This window comes from Ailuropoda melanoleuca, chromosome 1 (assembly GCF_002007445.2).
Source record: "Ailuropoda melanoleuca isolate Jingjing chromosome 1, ASM200744v2, whole genome shotgun sequence".
Classification (NCBI taxonomy): domain Eukaryota; kingdom Metazoa; phylum Chordata; class Mammalia; order Carnivora; family Ursidae; genus Ailuropoda; species Ailuropoda melanoleuca.
The window spans coordinates 8551809-8569372 of NC_048218.1; the positions used below are offsets into that span (position 1 = coordinate 8551809).

The 17564-nt window shown below is 46.4% G+C and overlaps 1 protein-coding gene and 1 long non-coding RNA gene across 3 annotated transcripts; one reads left to right on the forward strand and one right to left on the reverse strand.

Annotated features, from left to right (window-relative positions):
* On the forward strand, positions 1 to 7485 carry LOC105236656. Its single transcript, XR_002142233.2, has 3 exons — positions 1 to 110; positions 533 to 694; positions 7431 to 7485. It is a non-coding gene; the product is annotated as an uncharacterized LOC105236656 (long non-coding RNA).
* On the reverse strand, positions 4935 to 12225 carry LOC100482919 (carbonyl reductase [NADPH] 3). Of its 2 annotated transcripts, XM_034655704.1 has the most exons (4): positions 11773 to 12225; positions 10302 to 10409; positions 5200 to 5580; positions 4935 to 5028 (listed from the first exon to the last, which is right to left on the reverse strand). In XM_034655704.1, the coding sequence occupies exons 1-4, from the start codon at positions 12059 to 12061 to the stop codon at positions 4973 to 4975; spliced, it is 834 nt and encodes a 277-aa protein (XP_034511595.1). In that variant the 5' UTR covers positions 12062 to 12225; the 3' UTR covers positions 4935 to 4972. The 2 variants fall into 2 exon arrangements, with proteins under 2 accessions (XP_034511595.1, XP_002917105.1); XM_002917059.4 differs by lacking the exon at positions 4935 to 5028 and having other exon boundaries at positions 5098 to 5580.
* Positions 12226 to 17564: the final 5339 nt, after the last annotated feature.

The window sequence follows — 17564 nt, forward strand, 5'->3', positions numbered from 1 at the left end:
CGGCTCTCATCCCCAGTCCTCCACAGCTTCCGGGCGGTGGGCGTCGCTCTCAGCTGCCGCAACTAACTGCCGCCCTCGCCGCGGGGCTGCTCCGGGGAAGGACTGCATAGGTGGGAGGGGTGGCTCCGACTTTCACCTGGGGCTCCCCCGACACACCCAAACGGAAGGGGAGAGCGGTCAGTTTATCGCCGTGCTCCAGGAGGGGCTTTGGAGAACGGTGGGGCCCAAGAAAAGTGGGGCCGATGGCATGTGGCTCACCCCATCCTTTGCATTGAGACCACACCCAAACCCTCAGGGAGGAGGTGAAATGAATCCTTCCATACACGCTGGGGCCACAGGAGGCCCCGGGAACCTGGTTAAGGCGTCCCCAGCCCCAGAGGCCGCACCTTTCTGGCCCTTGGGATCAGAGTTGAGGGAATTAATTCGTGGAATGAGTTTTATTATGTGGGTTCTGGCTCAGAAAGGAGACCTGTCAACTCTAAAGAGCATTAATATTTCCAGAAAAACTCTAACCCCTTCCTGTCATCCTCAGGAGCTTCCGGACCTGGACAGTTCAGACCCACCCAACCTGGCCTGACAGCTGCAGGGCCAGACGCACCTTGAAGGACTGGAGTCAGGCAGAGTTCACCTGTGCATCCTGATTGCACCAGCTGGGGCTCCCAGCCCACCAAAGCAGCGGCACCTGTTGATTGAGGTAGTAATTTCTGCACAGGCTTTTGACCATTTAACCCTTGACAGTCCCTTAAGGAATTTTCAGATCTAGTCTGGGGCTCCTAAAGGCTAGGCCACCATGAAAGAGTTAGGAGGTGGGAGTGGAAGGTCCACGAACACTTTGAAATTGTACAAAACATTTTGTGTATATGTTTCTGGAAAGGGTTATATAGTTTGTATCGGATTCCCAAGGGGATCTATCACTGCCCCCGGATCACCAAGAATATTTTCATAGTTTGGGATGCTGGCCCCCTCCCTGGCCTGCCCAGGCTTCTGATTCCATCTGCATTTGGCATATACCAAGTGCACCAGATGTAAACCCTCTACTGGTCAGTCTTAGGAGTGGTCTTAAAGTAGAAGCAGAGGAAAGCTAAAGGATGGAGCATTTAGTAGGAAAAAAATAATTGCATGAAACTGATTTCCTGCTGAAGACATGAAAAACTCCACTTTTACAAAAAGAGTTGCCAAAGGTGAGGTGGGTTTTTTGTTTGTTTGTTTTAGGTTCCTCAAATCCTAGCCTCACTCCATACTGCATTTAACTAATATTGAAAGAACTGCTTATACTTCCCACTGAAAGGGAGAACCAGTCTATTCATTTCGAAACCACCATGTATAACTTTGTCCTGATATGTTAAATAAAATAAAATACATGCCTTGTATTTGTCACCTATCTTTAAAGAACCCCAAGTGTGTGGAAAGTTAATTTAAAAGCATTTTGACAGATTCAAGTATCGTAAACCCTTAAAAACCCCCCACTATATTTATAATCAGAATTGACAGTAAATGTACAGCATTAAGATTTGAAAGTTTATTCCTACATGAAATGTTTCCATGGATCAAGTTGTCACACTTAACAGTCTACTTAGCTGTGTCTGAGGCATATAAATAGAGCCTGTTCCTCAAATAATAATACGCTAATCAGAGCATTTCAGATTTAAGTTGAACCAGAACTTTAATCCTTGCCCCTTCTGATAATAAAGAAGGGGTTATAATCAGATGTGACTACATTCTCTGGCTCAGGCTGGCTCACCTCTTAGAGAGATTGGCCAGGTAGACACATTCTGAGTTTCCATATGCAAATCCTGGTGATCCTCTCACCCTGTCTTTTCTATAAAGTACATTCTCTACCACCCCATCTAGGTAAAGTCTTGGGTAGTTCTGTATTTGATGCTGTGCCCACTTTGTGGTTGACTTGCAGTAACAAGAAACCTTTGTCAGGATTGTCATTATCACTGTTTCATCTCCACACTACATCACTGTTCAGGATCTCAGTCTGTCTCACTCATTGCTGAAGTTCAGTAGGTGAGGGAGAAGCCCAAAGGCCAGGCCTAAAGCTGGTACTGTATGTGGGTTTAGCACTCATGTGTCAGCCTAGAAAAGTGGATCACGGAGAAGCTGGTTTGGACAGGATCACTGGCTCCATTTGATGTCTCAAAAACACACAGAATGGGATACTCCACTTAAAATATGCCACTTTTAAGCCATATTTCATTTACCTATTTTGTGGAAAAGTTCACACAGGCTAAATGGGATCTAATAACCATATGGCTTACAAATGATTTAGATTCGATGTATCATCTCCCCTAATTTTTACACCAAGGGAGTTGCCCTGGTCTCTAGACTCATATTAGTGAAGCTGGGCGTGTCAAGCACTAGGCACCAAGAAAAACCAAGGAACTGCCGTTAGACAGTCCTGGATACGGTCCTGGCTCTTGGCTTTTGGCTGTGTGATCTTGGACAAGTTAATCAACTTCTCCAAGCCTTTTTTCCTTATTTGAAAAATGATATTAATACCTATCTCAAATTAATACCTATGGTACAGGATTGCTGTACTGTAAGAAATACATAAAACAACATAGGGAAAATATTAAGCATGACACATGGCCTAATATGCCATGGTTCTCAATTCATGATTTTTTTCTTTTTTTTTTTTCCTTCTGATTCTAAACCTAATTCTTTTTTCACTGCAGCACACCGTGGAACATTTTTATGCACATGTATTAGATTCCTTTCAGTTGCAAGCAATAACATAATTCAAACTAGCTTAAGGAATAGGATCATTTCTTTTAAGGATCCAGGGGTATCTTGGAGCATCTCTTCGAATCTGAGATCTCAGGAATAGTCTGAGGCCAGGTGAGGGATGCCACTGTGGGGACGTGGGACAGTCTGTCTGGGGGCCACTCTGTAAGTGTGTCTCTTGAGAATTGTCTCTTTTTCTGGCTATACTTGGTTCCCTCTGCTCTTTAGACCATGTGGGACAAGGCCACTCACAGTAATAGCTCTGAGCTTTCCCTGATCCGGTGCAGCTGGTCCTCCTCTTTAGAAGACGGGCCTACAGCTGGAATAGTCAACAGAGGTTAGCAGGGCAAAGTCATGTGGTGGCTGTTGCAGCTGCAAACATGGGAAGAAGCAGTGGGGGGAGGGTGCTGGGCAGGCCATCCCATAAGGGTCCCCTTTGACCTTTCCATAAACATGAGACATGCTGTTCTGATCAGCACTTTACAATTAAGGGTCTTATAAGCGGGTACACCCTGATCTAAAAATGTCAAGATGATACTTGGCTAGAGACAAAGAAGGGAGAAGAAAGAAAAGGAACTGGGCTGTTTACTTGTGTATTTCCTGTCTGTGACTCTGTTAGGCAGAACCTGAAGGTGCTCGGTGGTCCTGGTACTACTGCTCATCACTGGCAGGGTTCTGGAGGCTGGCTGTAGAGGAGACCAGAGTATGAAAGATATCGAGGAAACACATCGAAAACCATTAAAGTGTTTTTAGAGCCAGACAAGAAGTCATTAAAATGTCTTGGGAGCAATGGTCCTAGACAAATCTAAGAGCAAGCTGGATTTAATCAGGCAATATAGAGATGGCTAAGGGAAGTGAGATGCAGCTTGGGTGGGGTTCAGACGTCCCTCCACCCACAGTGGATGAAGACGTGAGGTGCGGGTTGTCAGAGCTAAATGACACTTTGCTATGCTGCCATCAGTAAGTTAGAGAGTCCAGAAGCACTATGTATGCTGTGATAGACCAGAAATAACAGGGCTACCTGCAGAGTCCTGATTCCCTCAAATAAATGAAACCTTGAGAATTTCCATTCTGTACTGCTTTTCAAAAGGAAAATAGCCTTATCCTTTATTTCTGCAATGCTGTCATCAGGTGACCTTTGTGGTCATAATCAAGTGACAACATTGCTGTATCTCATGATGAACAGCCCATCATAAACTTGGTAAATTTGTGGTTTCTTTCCTTTATAGTTTGTCCATTGTGCACCTGTTGTATTTCTGTTGTTTGACTAGCCATTCGTTCTGAGGCCTTGACTCCCTAGCAAACATCTTTTATAAGTGTAGTTCTCTTTCGTAAGATTCTTTAGTTTCCAAGTCCTTCTTCTACAGGGTATAACGAGAACCCAGGAGGCCGACTACAAAAGCAATCCCATTTGAAACAGTGAATGTGGAGTTGCCTATTGTCAGAGACTTCAGAAGGGGCTCAGGGAGGCATCTGAAAGGTCACCTTGGTCTGTAGCTCAGAGGGGAGCAGGAACAGGTCAGGGAGAAGTATCTGCATGTGTCACAGCACACATGTCTGGACAAAGTTGTCCAAGCAGGCACAATTTGAACGAAGGGGCAGGGCAACTTTGCAAACCTTCTGGGGACACAGATTGCAAAACCCAAGTGAAAATCCCAGTGTGGAAATCATACCTCAATGAAAAAAAGGAAATTCTCCGAGTCTTTCAAGCCATACTACTTCCTAAGAACCAATGAAAATGTTCTTAGGAAAATATAATGAAACAGAATGTGATACAAAGTAGGATTGCAGAACTATGGAAACAGGGTAAATCACATCCTTAGAGTTAACCACCTAGAATCAGCAAGGGATGGCTGGAACATGGCTGGAAGCTGCTCAGGAGCCCTGAGAGCTCTTGTCAGACCTGTGGTTCTCAAATTGCCGTCCCAGCACCAGCAGCCCCTGGGAGCTTGTCAGATATGCACATGATGGGGCCCCAACTCCGGGCCATGTTTTAACGTGCCCTCCAGGCAATCCTGATGCCTTCGGACCCTGCAGAACCACTGGACCAGGTTCTTCGCCCTTCCAGGCTGGAGTTTGGGCATAGCAAAATCGCTCAGCCTGATTCTGGAAAGAGTTTCTCCTAGGGAGATTCTAATCGACATTCCCCACGGACAGAGACAGAAGTGGATTACGACACCAGAATTCATTCATTCATTCATTCCACAAACATTTATTAAGCATTAAGCACCAAGGCAGACATTCACCAGTTTTGGACGACTTTGTCGTGGATGAGCTGGCCATGAGGCTCGGTAGCATCTGGGGGCAGCAGGGCCAAGTACACAGGGGTCTCAGCTCCCTCCTCNGAATGAATAATTCATTCATTCATTCATTCCACAAACGTTTATTAAGCATTAAGCACCAAGGCAGACATTCACCAGTTTTGGACGACTTTGTCGTGGACGAGCTGGCCATGAGGCTCGGTAGCATCTGGGGGCAGCAGGGCCAAGTACACAGGGGTCTCAGCTCCCTCCTCCACAGTCCTGGGGCCATGAGGCCCCCCCATGTCTGTCTTCACCCACCCTGGGCAGCACGCATTCAGCAGAATCCTGTCAGCTTTTCTCTTCTCATCCAGATGCTGGGCCAAGATTCTTGATAAGACGGTGACCCCCAGCTTGGACACCCCATAAGCTGAGTTGGGCCAGCCTTCCCTCTCATGCACTTCATTGTTTGTATCCTCCACAAACTTCTTCATGAGGTCCACTAGGTCCTCCTCTGTGAGCGTCTCACATCGGAACTTCTTCTGGAGATCTGCGCTGCAATTTTCAAGAGCTTTTGAACCCTCTAAACTACTGATATTCACCACCCTGCCTGAAACAGAAGAGTAAAAACATGGAAGCATGTCACAAACCAACAGTGGTTTTATTTTACCCAACATGCAATTGATTCCTACCATAGGTTTAATAACTGCTGATTTTTTTTAAAAAAAAGACTCTAGAAGTCAGCAGTGGGTCTTAACATTATTTTGTGCTCTCTTCCCCCAAAGGGAAGGACATAATCCCATCAGCAACAGGGGCTAAAGAGCAGTGGTTGGTTATTCATTAGGTGAGCCGGAGGTTATCTGTAGTGGAATCGCCAGGTGGTTTTATAAAAACACCCCCTACACATACAAACACTCCAGGTGCCTGTGAACTTGCCTCCCCAGAGAAGACACCCTACCCCTGAGGATTAAAGCTCTTCCTTGGCTTGCACCATTTCCTAGGGCCACATGTAGCCACCTCTTTATCTCCGAGTACCAAAAATCAGGGTCAAGCGAATGCCGTCGTCTATCCTTAATGATGGCTACTTTCACACATGGACTGGGTTGATTTTCCATCCCCGTTTTGATTTTCATCCCTTTTTTAGCCCATAGCTAAAAAGTAAATATAATTAATGAGTTAATATTCATATTAACAATAATTCACAGCTACTAAAAAGACCATTGTATCTATAAAAAAATGTGTTAAGCCCAAAACTACAAAACAATTTAATTATTGATGGAAATCCCCAAACCAGTAAACGTGTGAATTTATACAGTTCATCCAACATCAAAACCCAACACATTTGGGGGTTCTTTTCTTACATATTATCCTGAATCCACTTCCTGTGCATCCAATAGGATAATTGGATTTTTTTTTTTTAAGTAGGCATCATGCCTACTTGTGCAGCATGAAGCCCAATGAGGGGCTTGAACTCACAACCCTGAGATCAAGACCTGAGCTGAGATCAAGAGTCTGACACTTAACCAACTGAGCCTCCCAGGTATACCAGGATAACTGGATTTTATTGCATTTTCTGAGTGGCATTCATTCACCATGGAGATGGGGCAAGGTGGGGAGGGTGTTGTACATTCTACTAGCTCTCCTTGTGGGCCAACCCCACACAGAGATGCCCTCACTCTGTCTTGAACACGAGCACCTCACGTATCCCCAGGTACCTAGGACTCCTCAGTAATTTTCTCCCTCTCTCGTAATACATACTTCTTTCCCAACTGTGAGAAATCTGAAACCTACAGAGAGGTTGCAAGAATAGTTCAATCAACTCCCATATGCCTTTCACCTAAGTTCCTCAATTAACATTTTGCCACATTTGCTTTCTCTTTCTCTTAATTGCAGACAAATATAAAACTTTGCCCTAAACACTCGAGTATATATATGGTAACAAGGGTATTACCTTACATAACCATGACAGTGATCACACTCAAACCCTTTATCATGGTATAAAACTATTATCTAAAGTACAGTCCATATTCAAAGGACTCCAACTATTTCAATAATCAATAATCTTCCTTTATAGTTTGTTTTCATCCAGGCTCCCATGTGGGATCATGGATTACATTTAGGGATCATATCTCCTTAGTCTATTAAGATTTATTTATTTTCAGAGAAAGGGGGATGGGGGGAGGGAGAGAGGGAGAGAGAGAGAATCCCAAGCAGACTCCATGCTGAGCAGGGAGACTGACGTGGGGCTCGATCCCACAACCCTGAGATCAGGACCTGAGCCAAAACCAAGAGTCAGACCCTTAACTGACTAAGCCATTCAGGCACCCCCCCTCTTTAGTCTGTTTTAATCTAGAGTAGTTAACAATGACCTTTTTGAAGACTCTAGGCCATTATTTTGTAGTATTTGTCCCAATTTGGATTAGCATGATTTTTTTAAAAAAGATTTTATTCATTTGTCAGAGACAGCACGCACAAGGAGGGGGAGCGCCAGGCAGAGGGAGCAGCAGACTTCCTGCTGAGCAGGGAGCCCGACGTGGGACTCGATCTCAGGACCCTGAGATGATGACCTGAGCTGAAGGCAAACACTTAACTGACTGAGCCACCCAGACATCCCAGGTATGATTTTCTTATAATTAGATTCACTTCAATAGTTTGGCCAGGAATACTACTACTTCCATGTGTTCTTCATTACTTTCTAAACGGCTTTGTTCTTAATCACCTGGCTGCTATGAGGAATTAAATTCAAAAGGGAAAGGAGGGGAAAAAATGAATTATAGGAGCTACTCTGTGCCTTTAATGGAAATTAAAAACTTCTAAGAGTAAGAGGTGTCCTCTTTGATCTCAGGGGACACCTCTGGGAGAGGCCAAGGGGTGACCGTCTCAACAGCCAGATGGGTCCAATCAGCCCTGAGAAGGGCTGCACCCACACCACCCACACCCCACCTCCATTCTTAGAAAGAGTGTGCAAGTAGCTCCCTCTAGTGGGCAAATACTTGATTAACCTATTCACTCAATCTTAAATGAATAAGCAAGAGGGTAACTTTCTTTAAAAAGATAATATAACGCTACATAAAATGCGGCTTTTATGTCAGTTTATTTTGGGGAGAAATTCCCTACAAATCAAGAGGCAGTAATCCTCAGCTTTTTGCCCTCCAGGTAAATGTGAGTTTTACCGAAAAATCACAAATATTCTCAGGGTGTTGTAAACCAGATTCTGTTTGGGAATTACTGTTAACAGAGAACTGGTTAAAGCCAGTGATTCACCTGCTCTGGGTTGTTGCCTGAGCCCCACCCTCCCCAAAGCCACCTTTTATCTTTCAAAATGGCTTGGTTTGCAATCATTTGGCGTTATGATCCTTCCCTTCACTGAACTAATTATCCTGATTTGATTGAGGGGTGAAGTCAGGAAACCTGAATAGTGTTTCCAGCTCTATTACTACCTGTGTTCACATCTTTGGGTCTCAGTTTCCTTCTCTGTAAAATGAAGACCTAGGAATATAAGGTTTAATACCTTGCAGCTTTCAAATCCTAGAATTCTAAAACCCATAGAAAGAGGACTTCCGGATACTTGGTAAAAGACAACCCTGCAACAGAATGCTATGCAGCTGTAAAAAATATGAAAGTTTTCTGTCCCGATCTAGAAGGAGTCCCAGATATAGTAAATGAACAAAGCAAAGTGGCAAACATTATACTTAATGTTCCCTTTGTGTAAACAAGGGAGCAAAAAAAAAAAAATGCATTTAAATTTGCATTAAAAAACTCTATCCTGGGGTCACGCCTGGGTCGCTCAGTCAGTTAAGTGTCCAGCTCTTGATCTCAGCTCAGGTCTTGATCTCAGGATGGTGAGTTCAAGCCCCGTGTTGGGCTCCTTGCTGGGCATGGGGCCTACTTAGAACAGAACAAAACAAACCTCCATCCCCTTGGCCCTGGGCACTCACCAACTCTGTGCACCCAGACCCAAGGCTTTCTTCAGCCAGTACCTGCAACTCTGCCTGTGGGCTTTCTGTGAGCTCATCCCTCTAGGAAAGGATAAAGGGAATTGGCTGTAGAGGCTGGGGATAGGAACTGGGCAAGTGGGGGGGGCAGGAGTCCAGGTGCAACTCTCACCATGCATCTTTTTAGATTTTAAGATGTTTGCACTAGAGATCATCTTTATTCAAAATGTTAAATTGAGAAAAAGCACATTTTTATTATGCAGTTATTTTAATTAAAAATGCATGCATAACAGGAAAAGGAAAGCAATTCTAGACACTACTTCTACTTTGACTGGTTGTCTGAGATTTGGAAGCTTTTTAATGTATTATTTGTTTCAGACGTACAGGTCTGTGATTCATCAGCCTTATATAATACCCAGTGCTCATTACAACACATACCCTCCCCAATGTCCATCACCCAGTTACCCCATCCCTCTACCCCCCTCCCCTCCAGCAACCCTCAGTTTGTTTCCTATGATTACGAATCTCTTATGGTTTGTCTGTCTGGTTTCGTTTTGTTTCATTTTTTCCTCTCTTCCCCTATGATCCTCTGCCTTGTTTCTTAAATTTCACGAATCAGTGAGATCATATGATAATTGAGAAAAGTACATTTCTAATAAGAACCACAGAGTTCTTCTTCTGGAGAATCACAGCTGCCTTTCTGGGGGAAGAGGGTCCTCAGGGAAGGGAGCCTTCTCTGCCCTCGCCCCCCAGCACAGTTGTACGATTCTTCATCAGTGACAGTCTTCTCCACTAGACTCAGTGCTCCATGGTCAGGATTGTCCCTGTCCACGGTGCTTACCACTGTGTCCCCAGCACCCTGGGTTATGGTAGGCCCTCCAGTATTTGTGGGAAAAGTAATAAATTAATAAAAGTGATTTTTTTGGATACTTGGGAGTGTGGGTGAGATACTCCCTAATAAAGAAAAATTTCTTTGGGAAGTTCTGCATCAGCTTGACTAAGTGAAGAAAGGAACACAGGAACGCAGGGAAGGTCATATACATGCTAAACAGAGCCTTCCCTCAGGCCCGCACCCGAACTGGCTGTGGCCCACCACCATGGGGAGCTGAGAAGGACCCACTGAGATTGTTTAGAGGCAAGAGGCCTCTGGAAGGACTTGTAACACCTTATTATTCTAGGGTTGAGTTCGTGACGTGGCACCGAAGAGCACTGCCATGCACCATCCATGTATCTTTTAAAGCTAAAATGTGCAGGTGAGGAGCCAGCTCTTACTAGATAATAGTGCAGTTTTCTGTGTCCCCTGGAGAAACGGCATCTCTAGGTCACTCCTGAGGAACAGCCTACGGCCCACTTCTTGCTGAGGGATGCAGCCCGACAAGCCACACGCTGGACTTACCATGAGGTTTTATTATCGGCAGTAACTCGATGCAGACATTCCTTGTTGCAAAAAAGTTTGTCTTCAGTGTTACCTCAGCTTGAACGTCAAAGGGCGTTGGATCATCAGCTTCCAAAAAGAGAAGGAAACAAAGTCACGCATTTCTACCGGAAATGTATACGACAGAGCGCATCTTATCTCTAATTAAAGGAAAAAGAAGCTAACTTTAAAACGATTTTTAAACCCCTAGGTCGGTGGTTCTTCAAACTTCAAGCATGTGTCTGAATCACCTGCAGGGCCTGTTAAAACACAGCGTTCTGGGCTCCACCCCCCGAGTTTGGGACGGAGAAGAGCGGGGGTGGGGCTCCAGAATTTGCATTTCTAACGCGTTCCCAGGTGACGCTGCAGCACTGGTCTGGCCACACTTTGGGCATTCGCGGCTCTCACGGCTGCTGCTCAATCCGGAAGGGGTATGGGACGCACCTGGGGATCCTGCTAAAACGCACAGTGTGATTCAGCAGGTGTGGCCTGAGGCCTTAGGTCCCCCGCCCACACTGCTGAGGGGGCGGGGGCTTCCAGCCGACTTGTGTCCGGGAAGCGGAGTACCTAGCCATCAACCACTCAACCAGCGCCCGACGACTGCTCCTGCGGGTGCCGGCCGCTTCCCGCCTGCGCTCCCAACAAGCCCGCAGGCTCAGCTGGAGGTGCGGATGCGCAGTGACCGTGAGGGGTCAAGGCCGGGGCGGGAGTCCATCAAGGCCTCACACCAGTTTTTTCTCTCTTCTGCCTCCTGGGTTTCTCTTCCCCACTAGGTTGGTAAATGAGGGGGGCCTGATTATTCTTTCTACCCCTAGCTCAAGGCAGCTCAATTCACTTTCTCAGTAGAGCAACAGAGAAAGTCATCTCCCTGACTTCCCCCCAAAGATGCTACTTAAAATCACACTGAAAATGTATGTTTGATGACAAACACAAATTCCCGGGGGGAGGGAACAAGGCTCGCTTCCTTTCTGCTTGAGCCTATCAAAGCTCTCCATTAAACAAAATCTCAAGTCCACTAATGTGCAAAGTGAGCGCTGATCGTGTCTCGGAGATTCATTTCCTGTCCCGAGCAGATGCCTCCGGGCATCTAAGAATGCACCCTTTCAAGGAAAGCGAAAGCCCAAAGTGAGCTCCGAGACCCTTCGCGGAGAAAATGTTTTTTGCATTAGACAGAAGGTTGATGAGCTTAGCAGGGCGTGGCCCCCCTCCCAGGAGGCCGGTTTTCTGGCAAACAGCAGCTGCTGACGGCTCCGGGAGGGCCCTGGGCTCGGTTCCGCCCGCCTTGCTCTGGCGACTCCGTGGAAAGCGAGATTCCACCGCGCGAGGCCAGTGCTGAGCGCGTCCCGGGAAGCCGGCTATGCGCTCCGCGATCACTCGAGCGGACGAGTGGGGGGATCCCTGCGGCTCTCTGCCCCGAAACCTTGGCGCGCCCAGGGACCCACCCCCGACCTACGCTTGAATGCGATGCCCGCGTTGTTGACCAACACGTTCAGGCCCCCGTACTCCTTGCGCAGAAAGTCCCGCAGGGCGCGGATGCTCTGCAGGTCGTCGATGTCCAGCAGGTGGAAGCGGGGACTCAGGCCCTCGGCCTGGAGCTGCTGCACGGCCGCCCGGCCCCGCGCCTCGTCCCGCGCGGTGAGCACCACGTCCCCCGAGAACTGCCGGCACAGGTCGCGCGCGATGGCGAAGCCGATGCCCTTGTTGGCTCCGGTCACCAGGGCCACGCGGCTGCAGGACGACATGGCCGGGGGAGGCACTTGGCGCGTGGAGAGCGGACCGGACTGTGGGCCACCCGGGAGCGCGCCGCAGAGGCGTGGACACGGTCAGAGAAGGCACAGAGAACTAAGTTCTGGGATCCAGTGCTGCGACTTCTAGAGAACGAGGCCCCAGCATTCAGTCCCTCCCCTGCGAGGAGTGGCCGTCTGTTCCCGAAGGTTTCGTAACGGCCCACTCCCGGGCCCGCCCCTTCCCCCGCGCTGCGCCCTCCGGATCCCTCCCCTGAGTCAAGCGGTGGTCTGCGGGGTGGAGCGGTTGTAGTTTTCCCAAAGCCACAGCGGATGGTGATGGGTCGATGGGGGTCAAGGGATGCATTGAAGTTGAATTGAAGAAACTATTTTAGGAAAACCCCTAAAGGAGAAAAACAAGGGCTGAGTAATTTTCTTGGGCGTGCGCGCACCGTCCACTGCACACTGAAAATGTTTCCCTTCTCCTCAAATGCGATGAAATTATTTAGACACTGTAACTGCTTCTCAGGATATACATCCCCTTTTTGCTTAAACTCAAGAAAGACAATGAAAGAAAAAAGGTCCTAGGAGTCGATTCACAGGTCTGGGCAGGGTTCATCTCTGTGTGTGTTTCCCAGCGCGCCCCCAGGTGGGAGGGAGTGTTAATGAAGCTCTTGTTGGGTGTCAAGCCTCTTACTGGAATATCTTAATTTAATCCTTACCTAACTCCTGTGGGTGCTAAGTGTCTGCATTTTAGGTTTGTTCAAGGAGGATGGATATCGATATTTTTTTTACCCTCCCAGTGAAGCCTGTGCACCCACAAAGTTCAAATGAAAATGAATTCCCAGTTATCTCGAGGTCTGCGCAGGCAATTAGAACTCCCCCCCCCACCTTCTTTAGTGTAATATGAAGGTGTTTGATTAGTGATACTAAGATGTATGGAGAGCTGCGACCTCATCATGACTCAGCTTTTCCCAAGGAGAGCTGGCTAAGCTGCTTGTTGTCTGTCTTTCACCTTGACTCCATCCTTCTCCATGGAATCAACAAGGGAGGTCAAGAAGGTGGGCTTTTGGCGTGTGGTCCCCTACTGTGGTTCAAACTGTAGTTTTTTCCCTCTAAAAATTATTTGGAACTTTATTTCAAAGATGTAGGGCTATTCAGGTTTTCTGTTTCTTTTTAAGTGAGCTTAATTTGTGTTTCTCAAAAAATTTGTTTATTTCATCTAAGTTGTTTCTTTTGACATGAAATTGTTCATAATATGCTCTAATTAGTCCTTTTAATATTGGTAGTGATGCCACCTCCCTTATTCCTGATACTGGTCGATTGTGTCTTCCATATTTGTTCTCCTGCTCTGCCTGGTGAAAGGTTTATCAATTTTGTGGATTTTTTCCCCGCAAGCATCTGTTGGTTTTACTGATATTTTTCTCTATTTTTTCCCTGATTCTATGTTTTTCTTAATCTTTATTTCCTTTCTTTTGCTCACTTTGGGTTTTATTTGCTCTTTCTAGTTTCTGACCATGGACACTGAGGTCATTAATTTGAGATCTTTTTTCTTTTCTATGTAGGTGTTAAAGGCTATTAATTTCCCTTTATTTTTATTTATCTTTTTTTGAAAGGGGGAGAGAGGGAGAGAATTTCAAGCAGACTTCATGTTGAGCGAGGAGCCCTGTGTGGGGCGGCTCGATCTCATGATCCTAAGATCATGACCTGAGCCGAAGTAAAAAATCAGATGCTTAACGGATTGAACCACCCAGGGCCCCTATTAATTTCCCTTTAAGTACTGCTGTTGGTGGCATCACATAAACATTCATGTTGGCTTTTCAATTTTAATCAGTTTAAAATATTTTCTAATTTGCTTATTGATATCTTCTTTGACTAAGCGTATTTAGAAGTATTTTTAAAAACATTTTAAAAATATTTTATTTTTAGGTAATCTGCACGTGGGGCTCAAACTCACAATCCCCAAGATCAAAAGTTGAGTGATTGGGGTGCATGGGTGGCTCAGTGGGTTAAGTGTCTGCCTTCAGCTCAGGTCATGATCTCAGGGTCCTGAGATAGAGCCCCACATCAGGCTCCCTGCTCAGCAGAGAGTCTGCTTCTTCCTCTGCCCTTCAGCCCCTTTCCTGCTCATGTTCTCTCTCCCCCCCAAAATAAATAAATAAATCTTAAAAAAAAAATCGTGCTCTATTGGCTGAGCCAGCCAGGTGCCCAGGAGTGTGTTTTGTTTTGTTTTGTTTTTTAATTTCCAACTATTTGGAGATTTTCCAGATATCTTGCTGTTACTGATTTTAAATTAATTCCATTGTAATCAGAAAGCATACTGTGTAAGACCTGAATTCTTAAAGAGTTTTAAAAGCTGGGAGAGAGATATTAAAGCATGTTTTTGTGCAACAGTAATAATCTCAAAGGGAGGTAAAAATTGGTGATGGAGAGGAAGAGAGTAATTCAAGAACAAAATGTGTGGGAGGCAGACACAGTTAGGATCTAGGGCTCAGATGGGGGCTTGTCATTGGAAGCAGGCATTTCTTGTAACAGGAGGAAAGCAGTGTGTGTGAGTCTAGCTAGGTCATTCTTCTGGAAGGCATTATTTTCTCTTTGAAGAATGAGCCATTTGAAGTCGTTAGCAAGAGGTTTCAGTCTGGGAGATTTGAGGAAATAATAGCCAACTTGTGGAGTGTGAAGGTGAGTGTACTGGGGAACTGGGCAGCATTAACTAGTGGAGCTGGGGCCCCACTTGTGATCTGTGGTCATAAACGTCAAGACACCATTATCAGCTTCCTATAATTCCCCACCCCCACCCCCAGCGTGTCTAGCTGCTAGTGTAGGCTGGGAATGGTGGTGAAGTTGAGGGTTAATGTTTTTCCAGGCTCACACAACAGTGTGAAGAGTGTTTGCAAGGAAAAGATTATAGTGTAGGGCTATGGCCTCAAAGGATGGAGGAAAGGACATGAGGAAGTTGGAGATTTATAACGAGGGGATAAATAATAGGGTCAATGGAAGGGGAGGTTTCTGAAGGCAGGACACCTCTGGAGGAAGCCAGGTCCCGGGGCATCAATGTGGGATGATTTGAGATGGAGGTCTCAGAGGCTGTGTGGATGAACCACGTGAAGGGGGCAGGGAAATCTTGTTGGTGTGTTGGAGGTCAAGAAACTGGGAAGCCAAGATCCGGGATGGCTTCTGACCTCATCAGAGTTGAGGACAGGCATGGAGAGGAAGAAGATACTGAGCCTTGTGCTCGCCTCAAGGCATGTGCCCTTCTGCTGTTGCTATCCTGGAATTCTTGATTTTTAGATAAGGGTCCCCCATCTTCGTTTTGCACTTGGCCCTGCAAAGTACATAGCAGGTCCTTGTCACCCCCATGAATGAAGGGGTGTGGCAAGATTGGCTTGCAGGGAGTGTGTCACTCATAGCAATGGAGCCCAAGTTTTTCATGTTAGTATCTCCTGGGGATCTTTAAAAACAACAACAACAACAACAAACCACCCAATAAACAAATACAGATGCCTGGCTCCATCCCCAGATGTTGTGATTTAATTGGTCTGGGGTGTGATCTAAGCCCTGGGACTCCTAAAAGCTCTCCTGGTGATTCCAGCGTGTAGCCCAGGTTGGCAGCCATTGAGTTAGAGGAGCAAGGTGGGTTGATTGGTTAAAAGTGACATGATCTTCAGAAGAGTTGGTGTTTTCAGAAGAGAAAAGCTGAGAAAAGGTTTGGCACCCGTTATTGTGGTAGACAGAGTAAGCAATGCTCCCAGAGGTTCACGTCTTAATCCGCAGAACCTTGGATGTTACTTTACATGGCAAAGGGGACTTTGCAGATGTAATTGAGTTGAGGATCTCATGATGGGGTGATTACCTTGGATTATTTTCGTGGGCCCAGTGCAATACCAGGGGTCCTTGATTACATTGTATTTTATTATTATGATTTAGTAATCTCTACGCCCAGTGTGCCCCCCCCGCCCAGGGTCCTTATTAAAGGGAAGCAGGAAACTCAGAGGTGGAGAAGGAGATGAAAGACAAAACAGAGGGGCAGGGGGGAGGGAAATTAGAAGAGGCTGAACTGCTGGCTCTGAAGACCAAGAAAGGGGCCAGGAGCCCAGGCAGCGTCCAGAAGCTGGAACAACCTGGAAAGCTCCCACTCACCCCCCCCAGCCTCCAGAAAGAATGCAGCTCTGTTGACATCTTGACTTTAGGATTTAGGACCTCTGCAACTGTGAGATGATAAACTTGTGTTGTTGTAAGCCACTGACCTTGTGCTAATTTGCTACGGCAGCCATTGGAAGTGGATAACACCCCTCACTTGTACCCAGCACAGCATCACACAAAGGGTTGACATCATGAACACATTTTTAAAGAAAAGGGCTGGTTTGGGGGAAAAAAAACTTTGATACATTTCCTGAGGATTGAGGAAGAACGAATGAAAGGGAGCAAGATGCTTGACATCGTCTGTCTCACGGAAAACTGGACTTGGTTGGTGGGTCTATGTCAACTAGAAGCAGAAGTGCAGGGCAAACTCCTGGGCCCGGTCCAAGTCGCCACCATTCGAATAGCTGTGGGTGCCTGTTCCAAAGAGTTATGGGTTCTGGTGGTTTTCTTTTTTCTTTTCTTTTTTTTTTTAAAGATTTTATTTTTTATTTATGCGACAGAGATAGAGACAGCCAGCGAGAGAGGGAACACAAGCAGGGGGAGTGGGAGAGGAAGAAGCAGGCTCACAGCAGAGGAGCCTGATGTGGGGCTCCATCCCAGAACGCCAGGATCACGCCCTGAGTCGAAGGCAGACGCTTAACCGCTGTGCCACCCAGGCGCCCCTGGTGGTTTTCTTTTTTATAGCTGTGATTCTTCTTAGAGTGCCTTTGCACTCCCTCCGTGAGGCTACTATCCCTTCGTGTTTCCTAAATCATTAGGATAAGAACCAAAGTATTCACCGGCAACATGGTGTGTCCATGGTTCTTCTCCAAAAGGCCCATTTTCACCTTGGGGACCGGGTGTCCCTGGCATTCATTCATCTGTATCTCTCTGGTGAATATTTGAGCATTAGTTAGGTTCCAAGCGCATTTAGGAATGAACAGATGGGGAAAAGCTCCCTGCCCCTGTGGATCAGCTCTTAGCTTTGCCGCTTACAGGCTGTGTGGTCTTGGGCAAGCCTCAGTTTGGCCATCTGTAAAATGGAAACAATTACACTGCTTCATTCTTAGGACTGGTATATGAGTCAAATGAGTTAATATTATAAAGGTGTTTTGAGTAGTACTTGCAAATGGGAACCCTTTAGACGTGTTTGCTGTTATATTCTCCAGCAAGGGGAGGCAGACAGTCCTTTAAAGCCAACTCCTCCATGCTTACAGCCCCGTGTTGAGGTCCTCCTGGAGACAAGAGCAGCACTAGGCATTGTCACAACTGCTGACACTGCTTCGCTGGAGGCAGGTCGTAACGTAGGCAGAGGTAGGAGACGAAGAGAACTTGCCTCCAGCCTCACCTTCAAGGAAGTACTTTTGACCCGCTCAGCTTTTCAGAACTCTTGGGATAC

What these genes read in the sequence shown, in the direction of transcription:
- LOC100482919 (XM_034655704.1), bottom strand. Translation starts at nt 12,061, where the DNA reads ATGTCGTCCTGCAGCCGCGTGGCCCTGGTGACCGGAGCCAACAAGGGC. An exon ending in CGCGGGCATCGCATTCAAGC is followed by an intron (nt 10,410 to 11,772) that starts GTAGGTCGGGGG and finishes TCTTTTTGGAAG; the next exon opens with CTGATGATCCAACGCCCTTT. An exon ending in GCCGATAATAAAACCTCATG is followed by an intron (nt 5,581 to 10,301) that starts GTAAGTCCAGCG and finishes CTTCTGTTTCAG; the next exon opens with GCAGGGTGGTGAATATCAGT.